This window comes from Podarcis liolepis (genome assembly GCF_965112155.1).
Source record: "Podarcis liolepis genome assembly, chromosome: 5".
NCBI lineage: Eukaryota > Metazoa > Chordata > Lepidosauria > Squamata > Lacertidae > Podarcis > Podarcis liolepis.
This window is the reverse complement of record NC_139556.1, coordinates 11,741,865-11,757,224: the sequence shown is the minus strand read 5'-3', so window position 1 is coordinate 11,757,224 and position 15,360 is coordinate 11,741,865. Positions and strand designations below refer to the sequence as shown.

Sequence of the window (15,360 nt, the reverse complement as noted above, 5' to 3'; positions counted from 1 at the left end):
GCGTATAGCCGCCTGACAGGCAGTTGCCGAGAGAGGCCGAAAGAGGCAGGCATGCGACTCACGTCTCTCTTGCGGGCGCAGCTCCGAGGCTGGCGGGAGCGGTTCGACTGCGGCGGCCGGGATGTGGCCCACTGGTTCCCCGGGCACATGGCGAGAGGCACGTTGGGCCGGTGACCACTCGGGTGGGGAGCGGGGGCAAAAATAGCGCGCAGGCTGGACTTCCGGTAGAAACCAGGGCCGTGGCCTCTCTAGGCCGAGGCGTCTCTGTGGCGTGGCTCAAAGCCCTTCTGAGCCAGGAGGGCTTGTTTGCTTGAATATTTGTTTTGGTGTCCGCCTCTTCCTGACCCCATGGACCAGAGCACGCCAGGCACTCCTGTCTTCCACTGCCTCCCGCAGTTTGATCAAACTCATGCTGGTAGCTTCGAGAACACTGTCCAACCATCTCATCCTCTGTTGTCCCCTTCTCCTTGTGTCCTCCATCTTTCCCAACATCAGGGTCTTTTCCAGGGAGTCTTCTCTTCTCATGAGGTGGCCAAAGTATTGGAGCCTCAGCTTCAGGATCTGTCCTTCCAGTGAGCACTCGGGGCTGATTTCCTTCAGAATGGAGAGGTTTGATCTTCTTGCAGTCCATGGGACTCTCAAGAGTCTCCTCCAGCACCATAATTCAAAAGCATCAATTCTTCAGCGATCAGCCTTCTTTATGGTCCAGCTCTCACTTCCATACATCACTACTGGGAAAACCATAGCTTTAACTACAGTGGTACCTCAGGTTAAGTACTTAATTCGTTCCGGAGGGCCTTTCTTAACCTGAAACTGTTCTTAACCTGAAGCACCATTTTAGCTAATAGGGCGCCTGCTGCCGCCACGCTGCTGGAGCACGATTTCTGTTCTCATCCTGAAGCAAAGTTCTTAACCTGAAGCACTATTTTTGGGTTAGGGGAGTCTGTAACCTGAAGCGTATGTAACCCGAGGTACCACTAGTGGTATACTGACCTAATTCAAAAGCATCAATTCTTCGGCGATCAGCCTTCTTTATGGTCCAGCTCTCACTTCCATACATCACTACTGGGAAAATCATAGCTTTAACTATACGGACCTTTGTTGGCAAGGTGATGTCTCTGCTTTTTAAGATGCTGTCTATGTTTGTCATTGCTTTTCTCCCAAGAAGCAGGCGTCTTTTTATTTTGTGGCTGCTGTCACCATCTGCAGTGATCATGGAGCCCAAGAAAGTAAAATCTCTCACTGCCTCCATTTCTTCCCCTTCTATTTGCCAGGAGGTGATGGGACCAGTGGCCATGATCTTCGTTTTTTTGATGTTGAGCTTCAAACCATATTTTGCGCTCTCCTCTTTCACCCTCATTAAAAGGTTCTTTAATTCCTCCTCACTTTCTGCCATCAATTTTGTGTCATCTGCATATCTGAGGTTGTTGATATTTCTTCCAGCAATCTTAATTCCGGCTAGGGATTCATCCAGGCCAGCCTTTCGCATGATGAATTCTGCATGTAAGTTAAATAAGCAGGGAGACATTCGTTTGTTTATTTGGTTAAAAAAACAAAACCCTCTTTTCCTGCTGTAAAGGCTTCCAGAACAAGACACTCCCAGACTGCAGGCTTAAAATCTAAAATCACATGCGCACATGCACAGCACACAAGGAAAAAAGGGAGGAGGAAAATCAAAACCCACTGACAGCTGTACCTTCGTGGACCAACTGGCAAGGTTCAGGAGCATGAGGTGCCTCTTGGAGCTGGGCCCTCCAGAAAAGTTGATGGAGTGAGCCTTCTGCTTATTGTCTCTCCCGATAGGGAGTCTGGTAGAACAGTTGCCCCCAGGGTGATAGCCGAAGGAGAGAGGAGGTGGCCTGGCCTGTAGCAACAGAGCTGATGGGGTGAGCTCTGCTCTCCTGCTGCTGGAATTGTACTTGTGCCTGCACATCTTCTTGCCTTCGAATTTTTATTAATTTTGAAGAAATTGGATATAAGCATAACATTATCCAAACAGTTGGTTTCACCCCTCTCCTAGAGCTATATGCATAGTTGGTGGGCGTCAGTCATCAGAGTATTCATTTGGATACGTCTTATATTAGCAAAATCGGCCATATCAGTTGTATCGTTCAGGGGGTGTGACATAGCTGTCAACTTTCAGATTTGAAAATAAGGGATCAGCAGCCTCGAAAATAAGGGATCAGCAGCCTCATCTGTCCCAGGGACAGTCTACAGGATATATAACAATCCGGGATAGCAGTGGGAAACGGCGCTGGAATAAGGGAATTTCCTGCAAAAAAAGGGAAGGTTGACAGCTATGGGGTGTGATCTCTTAGCTTCTCAGATAAAGCAATTGTCCATTATATGATATGTAGATGATCAAGTTTTCCCCATTTTTTAATTTGCTGTGAGCAGTTGTGCCGTTACCAAAAGAAAAATAAGTTCCTTGTGCTATAATTTAATATGAATATCTTTTTAAATTGTTAAGAAACCTTGGAATGGGTTGCATTGTACACCTGACTTGTAATTTTGCATATTTCTGCGAATACCCTTTGCCAAAACAGTTGCACTAGTTCACATGTCCACTGCATATGAAAAATAATGCCTATTACCTTCCACCCTCTCCAGCATCCTGCAGAGGATGTTTTGTCTATATAGCTGAATATTATGGGTGTTAAATTCTATCTATGTATTAGCTTAAAAGAATTTACTCAAATACTGGTTGATATTGATTTTAGTGGGGGTTTTGTCCATAGACTATTCCAATCTGCCTCTTCAAATTTGATACCAAAGTCCTTTTCCCGATTTTGTTTAATACTTTGGTTTTTTTGTAGGGCTGAAGGATATGCAGAAACGCCTTCGAGTGGTCGACTGTTTACTGGAGGTTCACGATGCCCGCATATCCTTTTGTGGAGATCAGCATGCACACAAGCCACACCCTTTAAAACGCATCCTTTCCCTTAGAAAGAATTCCTGGGCACTTCAGTTTTACTCTCTCGCAGAGTTAACAATCTTCATGCAGCTTCACTATCTGCTGGTTTGTTTCCATTTATAATAAAATAACAACAACAACAACAATATATTATTATTATTATTATTATTATTATTATTATTATTATTATTAATTTCTACCCCGCCCATCTGGCTGGGTTTCCCCAGTCACTCTGGGCAGCTTTCAACAGAACATCAAAAACAGAATAAAACTTCAAACATTAAAAACTTTCCTAAACAGGGAAAGATGTCTTCTAAAAGCCAGATAGCGATTTATTTCCTTGATATCTGATGGGAGGGCATTCCAGTTGGCTGGTTGCCATTGTTGTTGTTGTTCCACCCCCGCTGCCACCATTTTCCCTGAGAAAAACTTATGATGACTTACAGCTAAACATAAGAAAAACTAAGAATGTAGGAAAATAATAATAAAAAAGCAAAGAATTATAGAATTAAAGCTATAGGTAGATGGATAGATACATTAATAGACTTTTAGATATAAGATCTATTAAAACCATACAAGTATGTACCGGTAATTACAGTGAAAACAGTACTGCATCCGTTTCATTAAAAGTCAGTTCCCAAAAATCTGTTGGAACAAGAAAGTCTTCATCTATTAAAATTAATGGAATATGCAAAAATGGTAAAACTCACCAGAAGAATAAGAAATCAAGAAGAAGAGAGACTTTTTAAAACAGAATGGGGGGAAATTATTGATTATTTGAGGACGTATTGTAAACAATATGATTGATATAAACATGGGCAGTTAGAGATAACTAAGGAAAGGATAAGGGGAAAATGTATAAATGTATTTGAATTGTATATGCAGTAATAAAAGGATATGAAATTATTAACTGCAGAAGGGAGGGGAAGGAAGGTAAGTTAGATTTTTAAAGATTTTTGTTTTTCTAAATGTACACTAGGCTGCTGCTGTTTTTCTCGTCTCTTTTTGGCTCCTTAGCACATGCACATCCCACTCTCAGGCCGGAACCCTCAGTTGCAGGAAGCATTAGGTATCCGCCCACACTTATTATTGTTGAACAAAATGGATCTGGCAGACCTATCCCACAAACAGGTAAGACCCAAGTAGGTTCTTTCTATATTTGTCACTTTGACAAGCCCACAAACAAATTGACAGGCTGAGAAACAGCAGCATGAGTTTTCCAACTGGGGATCTTGAAACTTATTTTTTAACGTAAATTGTCTTGGGATTCCTTCTGAATCATGAGGCAAGACAGAAATAAAATTCGTATTTTCTCTGACTCTTCCTGCTGTCTCATGCTGACTGAGGTTCAGCAGATGAGGACTGGAGAAAAGGCTTTCTCCATCAGAGTGCCCGGTCTATGAAATCACCTTCCCCAGGCAATTGCAGTTGCATTGAGAGAAGACTTAAAACTGATTTATTCCATTGGATATTTTCTAGCTAAAGGTACATTTCAAAGTTCTTTTTTGGCATCGGTTCTCCCCCTTTCTTTTTCTGTCTCTGCTGTATTGTTTTATACTGTTCCTTCACTGGATTTTAAATTGTTCTGTTCTTTTGAGCTAATGCAAGTTGTCAACTGCCTTGTATCTACTTTGTGAATAAAGCCGAGGTACACGATCTTCATAAATAAACAGTATAAATAACTCTCATCTTCTTCATGCTCCCTGATTTCATAAATCTCTTCTTTATATGTTTATAGAGGATTCTAGAATGTTTGGAACAGCAAGGTTTTAGGAACGTCCTCTTCACGGATTGCCTGAAAGATGAAAATATCCAAAAGGTAATACTTTGCTGTCAGGGCAAAGTTATATTCTGCTAAGGTAGGTTAGGAGTGGAAGTATTACATCCTAAAATCAAGCTTCTTTCTTGTGCTTGTTAGTGGCTGAAATGGTGAGACCCTGTCTCTTAGCACATTTAATAAACTTAGGGGATTGAAAAAAAGAGAGAGACATGGACCAGCAGTCATTTAGGGTCCCTCATTTAGGGGCTAAGAGTAGCCTAACAGTAGTTCCACTGAAACTGCTCTTTTATTTCTTTGCAGATTATTCCCCATGTCACAGAACTGATCAGCAACAGTCCGCGGTACCAGAGGGATGAGGTCAGTTATACTGTATGTAGTCAGTGCTTTTTTTTCCTTGAAGAAAAGTTGCTGGCACTGCGTACCGTTGATATTATCACAAGGGGATTCCACACCTGAATACAGAATATTTAACATGGCATTTTGAAAATGCAATTTTTGTTCTGGAGCATGCAAGGGGTAGGGAGATACTAGCAATTATTTGCTGAATGATTTCCAATTAGTGAAACCTCTCGATTGAATCCTGAGCATGCAACACAGCTTGCCCTCCCACCTTTTGACATTATTTTATAGAGTTCTGACAACAGTTACAGCCTCTATCCAGAAAGCTATCCCCCATCCTGCAATCCCCCCTTTCTCCTCCCCCTTTCTTTCCTCCTTTCCCCCTCCCGCCTGAGAAATCACAGGAGGAATTGCTGCTTGTCCCCATCACTGGAGGAGGCAGCCTCAGGTGTCCCCGCTCTGCAGCACTGGGAAGCTTTTCCGGGGGAAGTGATGGAAACTGTAACAGGCCCCCGCTTTCATCCTGACAGGCAGCCACCACTGTCCACATCTGTGCAGCGTTACACATTTTTAGCCCCCCCCCAACAAGTACAGTGGTGCCCCGCAAGACGAACGCCTCGGAAGACAAAAAACTCGCTAGACGAAGGAGTTTTTCGTTTTCTTAGCCGCTTCGCAAGACACATTTCCCTATGGGCTTGCTTCGCAAAACGAAGCTTGCCCCACAAGCTCCGGGGATAGCGGGGAAGCGCAGCGCGTCTTCCCCGCTGTCCCCGGACCTCTTTTGAAGCAAGGGGCGGAGGGGAGAAGATCGCTTCTCCCCGTTGCCAGCCCCGCAATCTCCCCGGACCCCTTTTGAACCAAGGGGCGGCAACGGGGAGAAGCGATTCTCCCCGCTGCCCCTTCCCTTGCTTTAAAACAGGTCCGGGGACAGAGGGGAAGGCGCACGGCGCTTCCCCTCTGTCCCCGGACGGTCTCCATAGTAACGCATTGATTGATTTTCAATGCATTCCTATGGGAAACCGTGCTTCGCAAGACGAAAAACTCGCAAGAAGAAAAAACTTGCGGAACGAATTAATTTCGTCTTGCGAGGCACCACTGTACAGTGGTACCTCGGGTTACATACGCTTCAGGTGACATATGCTTCAAGTTACAGACTCCACTAACCCAGAAATACTGCTTCAGGTTAAGAACTTTGCTTCAGGTTGAGAACAGAAATCGTGCTCCGGCGGCGCGGCAGCAGCAGGAGGCCCCATTAGCTAAAGTGGTGCTTCAGGTTAAGAACAGTTTCAGGTTAAGAACTAACCTCCGGAACGAATTAAGTACTTAACCCGAGGTACCACTGTAGCCTAATGATAATGGTTCCATTTCTGCGAGCACAGGATAAGGACAGGAGATTAACATCTGCAATCAACTGCTGTGGGGCAGGAAGATGGGGTGGGGGATAGGGAGTGGGGCGGCTGAGCTGTTTGCCCTTTATTTCTGTGGATGAATATACTTCTGTTGTCAGCTGTTGTCGGCTATTTTTGCAAGGCTACAGACCGCTTCTGGCCTTTCTGCTTGGTTCCAGAACGCAGAGAGCTGCATCATGGTCATTGGAGTGCCAAATGTGGGGAAATCATCAGTCATCAATTCTCTGAGAAGGGTGCACCTCAGAAAAGGTATGTTTTGCTCCTTCAGATTGGACCAATAGCGCTGGTGCCTGTGAGCAGATTCCATGGCAACAGTTATGGTCCAAAAGCCCTAGGGACCTATTCTGTTGACAGCTACTCTGTATGTTGCCTGTAACTGCTGATCTCTCCCCCTTCCCTTTTTCTCTCTCTCCTCTGCCCAACCCAAAGGGAAAGCCTCCGTGGTTGGTGGGACACCAGGCATTACCAGAGCAGTTCTCACCAGAATCCAGGTAATACGACGGGCCTTCCACAAATTGGGAAGTGGCTGGGGGGCTGCAGTACAAGACTCCTTTTCTGGGTATATGAAAGTGAAGGATGTATCACAGATGGATATTCCGTCAGTGATAAATGGCAGTTCTTGGGTAGTGTTGCCATGAATATGTAGCCTCCCAAAGTGGCGGGAAAAACTTCTGTGCTCACAGAAGCCGGACCTGCGAAGTGTGCAGAAGTGGGTTCTATGTCTGGTTAGATTTGTGTCGGATGTAAACATACAAGTCAACAGACAGCGCCTGTGTTGTTGTTGTTTAGTCGTGTCCGACTCTTTGTGACCCCATGGGCCAGAGCACGCCAGGCACTCCTGTCTTTCACTGCCTCCCGCAGTTTGGTCAAACTCATGCTGGTAGCCTCGAGAACACTGTCCAACCATCTCGTCCTCTGTTGTCCCCTTCTCCTTGTGCCCTCCATCTTTCCCAACATCAGGGTCTTTTCCAGGGAGTCTTCTCTTCTCATGAGGTGGCCAAAGTATTGGAGCCTCAGCTTCACGATCTGTCCTCCCAGTGAGCACTCAGGGCTGATTTCCTTCAGAATGGAGAGGTTTGATCTTCTTGCAGTCCATGGGACTCTTAAGAGTCTCCTCCAGCACCAGAATTCAAAAGCATCAATTCTTCTGCGATCAGCCTTCTTTATGGTCCAGCTCTCACTTCCATACATCTGTGTTACATCTTCCTGTGTTACATCTTCCTATTTGCATGAATTGGGAATGCTTGAGGCAGCTGGTGATAATAATTTAAATTTTTTAGTAGAAAAGCAGCACGTCATTTTTGTGTACGGGTCAGCGTGTCAGATTAGAGCTAGGGAGACCCAGATTCAAATCCCCACTTGGCCATGAGATTTACTAAGCTGGCTCCTGGGCAAGTTGCTATCTTTCAGCATAACTTATCTCACCCGATGTTGGGAGGATAAAATGGAGCTGGGTGGGACTTGACCCAGGTACACTGCCTTGAGATTCTTAGAAGGAAAGCAGAGATATAAAATCAATAGTAAATAATAAACTTCCTAAAAATACAAAACAGCAGCAGAAAAAAATTACACACCAATAGGCTTTTTAAAGCAATTACATAATACAGCTTCCAGAAAAACATTGGGAGTCACAAACCTTTCAACACCCTAAGAAGACAAAGCCCAAACTACTGTATTTTTCGCCCTATAGGACGCACTTTTTCCCCTCCAAAAATGAAGGGGAAATGTGTGTGCGTCCTGAGGGGCGAATGCAGGCTTTCGCTGAAGCCTGGAGAGTGAGAGGGGTCAGTGAGCACAGACCCCTCTCGCTCTCCAGGCTTCAGGAAGCTATCCGCAAGCCTTGGCATCCTGCTGGGCTCCCCAGGCTTGCGGACAGCAGCCTGCAGCCCGAAACCCGGGGAGCACAGCGGAGCGCACCCCGGGCTTCGGGCAGCTCTCCGCAAGCCTGGGGAGCCCAGCGGGAGTTCCTGCCGGGCTCCCAAGGCTTGGGGATAGCAGCCTGTTCTGGGGGTTGGGGTTGGGGGAAGCTCAGGCTTCCCCAGCCCCACGCCTGGGGGGGAAATAAATTTTTTTTCTTTATTCCCCCCCCCAAAAAAACTAGGTGCGCCCTAGGGCGAAAAATACAGTATATAGAAAATTTAAATTAGCAAATGCTGGGATGAACAGGACAGACTTTCTCTGGCAGTTGTAGTTGGCATCTGTCTGTGTCGAGGGACAATGGAGTACACTCCGGGGGGTGAAGTCAAACGGCCACAGAATCGCAGCGCCTGCTGTAGCCGCAGAGACCAGTAACTCCTAGCTGCTCCTTTCCACGTGGTTTTTGCTGCATCAGCAGCACCAAAGTGAGCCCTGGCAGCTGAAATATAATAGAGAAGATTCCAGGTGGATCTCCCTTGGGGAAGGAATTGCAGTTGGGTCTTAGTTATAGAAGAAAAAAAAATCCCTTCCCCTGTAGTAACCCACTTAACCTCCATGGGCAGTGGAAGCTGGAGATCTAAGTTGGTGAGATCGGTTACTACAGCTGGTCATTCAGATTGTCTGATCTCAGATTGTTTAGGGATTGATAAGGCAGAAGCAGCACTAGTTTAAATTGTGCTCACCAGCAAACTTTGAGTCCGTGACAATTCTTCAGAATTGCTGCAATATTGCTGAGCCTCTGGCTGGCTGCTGTGTTCTGAATCAGTTGAAGTTTCCCAAAGCAACTGTGTGTGTGTAAACTGTTACAGTAATCAAGGCTGGATGTTTCTAGAGAATCTGGGTCTTGCCTCAAGCAGGACCCCTCTATTGAGAAGGCTGCACTGGTTCTTGAGCACTGCGAGTGAGCTGGGTAGCCATTTTTTAAGCGTATTCTTAGAGCATCATTTCCCAAAAGGATGTTAGATGTCTCCATGTTTCAGGTGAGCGAAAGGCCCATCATGTTCTTGCTGGATACTCCCGGAGTGCTGTCTCCCCAGATTGGGTGTGTGGAAACAGGACTGAAGTTAGCGCTCTGCGGTAAGAGGACTCGGTGCATATATGCTACTTATGGGGTCTGGGTAGGAGAGGCAATTTTATTTTATTTTCATAAAATTGATACGCACCGCTTTTGTAAAACAGCAACTCAAAGGGATCAACAAGAAGAATTCTTGACCTTGCTGGCTAAGCAAGCAATGCCTCAGGCAGGGGATGGAAATAGCCACATAGGATCCATTGCCAGGGAACCAGAAAAGTCAATTTTTTTCTTAGAGTCTGAAAAAAAATTGGACTTTTGGGAGCAAAATGAATATATTTCAATCTTTTGGGGTGATGAGTGAAATATTTTTTGAAAGAATTATGTTAAAATGTTATGATTCAGGCTGCTATAACATTTCTAGCCCACAGACTATAAAAGAAATCATATTTGTGATAATAGCATTGCTACTTTTGTTTGACTCCACTACTGAACAAAGCATTGCACTTTGGCTCAGATTCCACTAAGGAGTTGTGCTGGTGGAAGCCAGCAGAAGTCATGCTAGCACATGTACTTTTAAAAGTTGCAGAATACAGAGCATTCTTAGGCTTTTGATCCAATCTGGGAATCTGCTGCTACAGCATAATAGCAAGGCATACCCTCCATCATTCCACATTGTTCTGTGAACCACCCTGAGACCACCACGTATAGGACTGTATATAAATTCAAATAATAAAACAACAATAACAAACCTGCAGCTATGAGGCTTGCTCACAAGTCCAGGGCTGGCTCTTTAAACCATCTTTCTGTATTGGTTCCTTGCCTATGGCTCTGCATATTGCCCTGTGTATCCTGACCCATGAGGGACGCGGGTGGTGCTGTGGGTTAAACCACAGAGCCTATGACTTGCCAATCAGAAGGTCGGCGGTTCGAATCCCTGCGACGGGGTGAGCTCCCATTGCTCAGTCCCAGCTCCTGCCAACCTAGCAGTTCGAAAGCACGTCAAAGTGCAAGTAGATAAATAGGTACTGCTCTGGCGGGAAGGTAAACGGCGTTTCCGTGCGCTGCTCTGGTTTGCCAATAAAGCGAGATGAGCGTTGCAACCCCAGAGTCGGCCACGACTAGACCTAATGGTCAGGGGTCCCTTTACCTTTACTTATCCTGACCCATACTAATATGAAGCTTGAAAGGCTGTAGGGGCAAGCAGGGATCACGTGCTCACTTAAACCTCTTTGGAGTCGTGGATTCTGCATTGTTTGGCACCCGAGTCCAACCAGGTTTTGGGGTGTGCTGCATCTTGCCCAAATGAACATCTGGCTCAGCTTAGGCACTAGAGCGCCTTATTGACGATATCTCCAGCTGCTCATTTGGCGTAGGGTGATGCTTGGTGGGTATAGATCGGCCCAACTCTGCCACAAACCCCTCTGGCCATTTTTCACCCAGGAGCGATCAAGGATCACCTGGTGGGCGAGGATGTCATTGCCGATTACCTTCTTTACACACTGAACCAGCAGCAGCAATTCAGGTGAGACAATCCCTTAAATTCCAGGTTGGGGTTGGAAACACTGGATATGGGAGTCTCCTGGTTTTTTTGTTTTTGTTTTTAAAAGAAACCTCTCCTTTTGTTCCTTGACCATGCAGTTACGTAGAACGTTATGGGCTGGATGGTCCTTCAGATAACGTGGAGAGTCTACTTAAGAGCATTGCTCTGAGCCTGGGCAAGACTCAAAAAATCAAAGTACTGACTGGCACAGGTGAGCCTCGTCCTCCTCTCCCTGCCACCAGCTGTTTAGGCTGTGTTAAGGTGTCCGCCTGGAAGTTTTGCAAATTGGGGTGGAAAGAGTTCAGCCTAGAGGTAAAGCACATGTAGAGAAGCACCCGGGATCCCGTGTCTGCTGGCATTTCCTGACGTCCTGCACCTCGGAAGGCGAGGCTTGGTGATCGCCTTTGTGTGCTGCTGCTGTTGCTCCCGACATAGTGATGATGGGTGTGGCGTTTGCCTCCTAGGTGGGTCATAAGGGTTAAAATGAGTGTGATATGATTGGCCAGTGGAAACTGATAGGAGGAGTTAGGGTTAGAGGGGGAGTTGTGTGAAAGTCAGTTGAGAGTTGAAGAAGGAGGAGGGAGGTTAAGTCTGGGTTGGTTGAGTTGTGTGGTGAGAGAGTGAGAGGAATTGTTAGGTGGAGTCAGATAGATAGTTGGAATAATCAGTTTGAAGTTGTTAGGAACGCATAGGATAGTTAAGGAGCTAGGTTTAAGAAACTACCGAGGAAAATTAACAGAAACCATAAGCTTGTTCATGCCTATAAATAAACTTGATTATTTGTTAATGTTAACAACTGCCTGGACTCCGTTATTACCCATGAGGAGAAACGGGTTGGTGGCAAAGAAGAAAGCAATCACAGTGGTGACACAGGGTCAATAGACCGTCAAACGTCCGGGGGCCCTGTGTAATCGCCACAATGGGCACAGACAGTTCTGTAATTCGGTCTTCTCCATCCTTTTGCCCGGCAGGAAATGTGACCGTCAAGGCACCAAACTACAATGCCGCAGCGTCCGAGTTTATCCACACTTTCCGCAAGGGACTCCTGGGGAAAGTCATGCTTGACTAAGGGCAGCAGTTTCCTAGGCGGTGCTGAAGTTTTCTCCTGGGTCGTTCTGGAGGATTCTCCCTGGGACAGCAGTGTGCCGTCCTTAAGCCTGGAGCCAGTGGCAGGTTTATTTCCTTTGCAGAGCCCTGTGATGAGGATGGAGCAGACAGCAATGGCCATAACTGGCTACGTTTCTCCCTCTTTTCTTTACGTCTTCCCTCGCTGCCCCACCTGCTGTTCCTTCTCCAGGTTGCAGCAGCTGGGCGAGTTTTTTATTTTGAGAGAGAGGAAGGCCTTTCTTCAGAAGCTTGAAGCACAGTGATTGTAAGGAACCTGTTACAGGTTGCGGTGTCTGTGCGAACAGTTTGTCAGCAAGTTACATATGAATTAAGCTAACTGATGACTCTGAGTACCCTTGGGATTATTACTTCCGGGGGGCTTTTCACTGCTGCTTGCTGCTTTCCCTGCGCCAGTATGGGGTAGGCAATGATTCTCAGCTTGTCTCTGCTTTCTAAGCAATAATACGAGAATCCTGCCATTCCACTTCCATTTTAAAAAGTGATGTAGATTCTGTCGATTTTTAACTTGTTTGAACTATGTATGTAAGCTGTCTCCGAATGGTGGCTAACAGTGGTTTTAGTAAATGATTTTTAAAGAAATAGTTCCAGTTCAAAGGAGTTATTTCTGCCTCCTGCTGCCTTACTCTCGGCGAGGACTGCACCTCGCCTTTGTTGCCTCCTGCCTGCTCTTACAATATATTATTAAAATGTGAATTGGCTATGTCTTGGGGCAGATCTGTTGTACAAAGTTGATCTGATGCAAAGGGACATTTTACACAGGCTGGAAAAATTGGCCATAATTCGGGAGTGACTGAGCTGGTTAACATCTTCCCTTTAGAGTGGTCTGGGAGGTTGATTTGCTTTGCTGTCTCCAGCTTCTTTGCTCTTCTGCTCTCGTCCTCCTTGCTGGAATTTTGTTGACACTGGGAGCCAGTGTGGTGCAGTGGTTAAGAGCGGTAGTCTCGTAATCTGGGGAACCGGGTTCGCGTCTCCGCTCCTCCACGTGCAGCTGCTGGGTGACCTTGGGCCAGTCACACTTCTTTGAAGTCTCTCAGCCCCACTCACCTCACAGAGTGTTTGTTGTGGGGGAGGAAGGGAAAGGAGAATGTTAGCCGCTTTGAGACTCCTTAAAGGGAGTGAAAGGCGGGATATCAAATCCAAACTCTTCTTCTTCTCCTTCTCCGCTTTATTAGGGGCCGATGTGGATGAGAAAGGAATCTCAACTATTTATTCCCCCAGTCTAGCATGAAAGGATTTTCCATTGTAATGGCTACGGGCTGCCCTGATGGCCCTGTCGAAATAAGATGGAAGCATTCAGAAGCAACGCTTGGGAAGTAATAGCGTTGGGGCAGACGGGAGGAGATGTTTTAAGGACGTAGCAGTTCACCTGTGAGGCAACATGAGGATTGCTTCCTCGTTGGATTTAATAGAAGAGCAGCCAAGAGTTGAAACTAAATTTTGAAGATGCTCAGGTAGCGAAAAACTGACCTATTCTTATCTAACAGTTTTTATATCAAATGTCTGAGGCATTTATCAGGGCATTTATCAGGCCCAGATCCTGGTATTGCCCCCCTAATGTATTTCACTGTATTTAGAATAAATTATGCAGGTGTACAGGTAATCTGACAAATAACACAGTAAGTTGTCCGAATTATTCTCATCGTCTGCGGTGCTCTGTGATTTGCTTCGTTGCTGTAAAAATAACTACGCGGCTCATTGCTCTTAAAATACAAGATTTCAAAACGAACATGAACATGGATTAATTCTCTTTTTATTTTCACATCACCTTTCAAACACGAGAAAAGAGTGTTGAGACACAGTGTCACGAATTGGGCCTCTCCATTTCCCCACATTTTGTATAGGTGAGGGCTACCCATGATTACAAAGTACAGAAGAGGTAATTTTGTAAACATGCTACTTACATGGAAATATCTCGTGTGGAATCTCTCATGAATGAAGCACCCTTCTCGCTCCCACCCCCGAGGCACCGGAGACAGCACACGGTACTTGTTATTTAGCTCCACAGATTTCTTACCGAACGTCATAAAATCAAGGTGAAGGATCTTCACGTTTGACTTATTACAAAAGCTACTGTAAAAAGTTACTTGTCGCACAAAATGTGGTCCAAAGAGTTGGAACTGGACTGATAAGGACTTAGCGTAATGTGCACACACATTTTAAAACTGTTTTCTTTGTTGCGAGCTAAGCGAAAACCTAAAAACGGGAAAATAAATAACGAAGACTGAACTGGTGCCAGTGTTGGCAGTGACTGCTGAGCAGCGGCAGCTTGGAGCTGTGATGGAGAACGTGTGAGAGGCAGGCCATGTCTCCTAGCCAGGCACAAGTTGTGTCGCTATTCATTCTGCTGCAGTTGGCCCCTAAGATTTGGCAGTAAGACTTCAACCCTAAGCATGCTGCCATCATGGAATAAGTTTCCTTTTAAATTTGTAAACTTGGCTTACAGCTGAAAGAGAGTGGTTTTTATTGGCATTTAAATGGACAAGGAGCCACTGACTTCATTGGGCAGCTTAATCCGAAGCGCAGCTCCTGTTATACAGCTAGTTTTAGCTGAAGTTCTTTGAAACTTTTTGTACTGCCTTTTTGTACCAATTCGGACAATCTGTCCATTTTGCCTAGCAGTCTAACTTCTGCTGGTTCTGGAGGTGGGGGGTGGGGAGCAGCCTTAGTCTTTCTCTGCCTCTGCTACCTGAGATCTCTTTAACTAAAGATTCCAGGGATTGAAGCAGTCACTTTCTACAGTGATACCTTGGTTTAAACAGCTTAGTTTATGAACAACTTGGATTAAGAATGCCGCAAACGCAGAAGTAGGTGTTTTGGTTTGTGAACTTTGCCTTGGAGGCAGAACATGTTCCGCTTCCTGTCGAGTGTGTTCCATTTGTAAATTGAGTCCCCAGCTGCTATAGGAAAGCACGCCTTGGTTTAAGAACACTTTGGTTTAAGAACGGACTTCCGGAACGGATTAAGTGTGTAAACCAAGGTACCACTGTATATGCAAATCATGAGCCCTGCCTCTGAGCTATAGCCCTTCCCCTGTGTCCCGTCCCCCCCACCATGGATGGCTATAGCTGATCATCCTGAACTTTAATAAAGCCATATTAGTGTAGAGGTGCAAGCAGGAGGTGCAAGCAGTTCACACTTCTAGTTCATGTACCTCTGTTCCATCTCCAATAGGTGTTTAACCTTCCCTTGTACGCAATGGGACAGCTCTCATATTTTGGCTATGGAGAAGGTGAATACGGAATGCCAAGAAGCACATAGTATTTGCCCTTCCTATTCGCTTTCATAATAGTGAAAACCACTCTTAGTCTGTACGTTCTG

At 45.7% G+C, this 15,360-nt stretch overlaps 1 protein-coding gene across 1 annotated transcript; it reads left to right on the top strand.

Moving 5' to 3' along the window:
- Positions 1 to 23: 23 nt before the first annotated feature.
- On the top strand, positions 24 to 13,768 carry MTG1 (mitochondrial ribosome associated GTPase 1). Its single transcript, XM_083505501.1, has 11 exons — positions 24 to 157; positions 2,817 to 2,883; positions 3,943 to 4,045; positions 4,653 to 4,733; positions 4,995 to 5,051; positions 6,601 to 6,691; positions 6,872 to 6,933; positions 9,340 to 9,436; positions 10,815 to 10,896; positions 11,013 to 11,125; positions 11,886 to 13,768. The coding sequence occupies exons 1-11, from the start codon at positions 52 to 54 to the stop codon at positions 11,981 to 11,983; spliced, it is 957 nt and encodes a 318-aa protein (XP_083361627.1). The 5' UTR covers positions 24 to 51; the 3' UTR covers positions 11,984 to 13,768.
- The last annotated feature ends 1,592 nt before the right edge of the window (positions 13,769 to 15,360 follow it).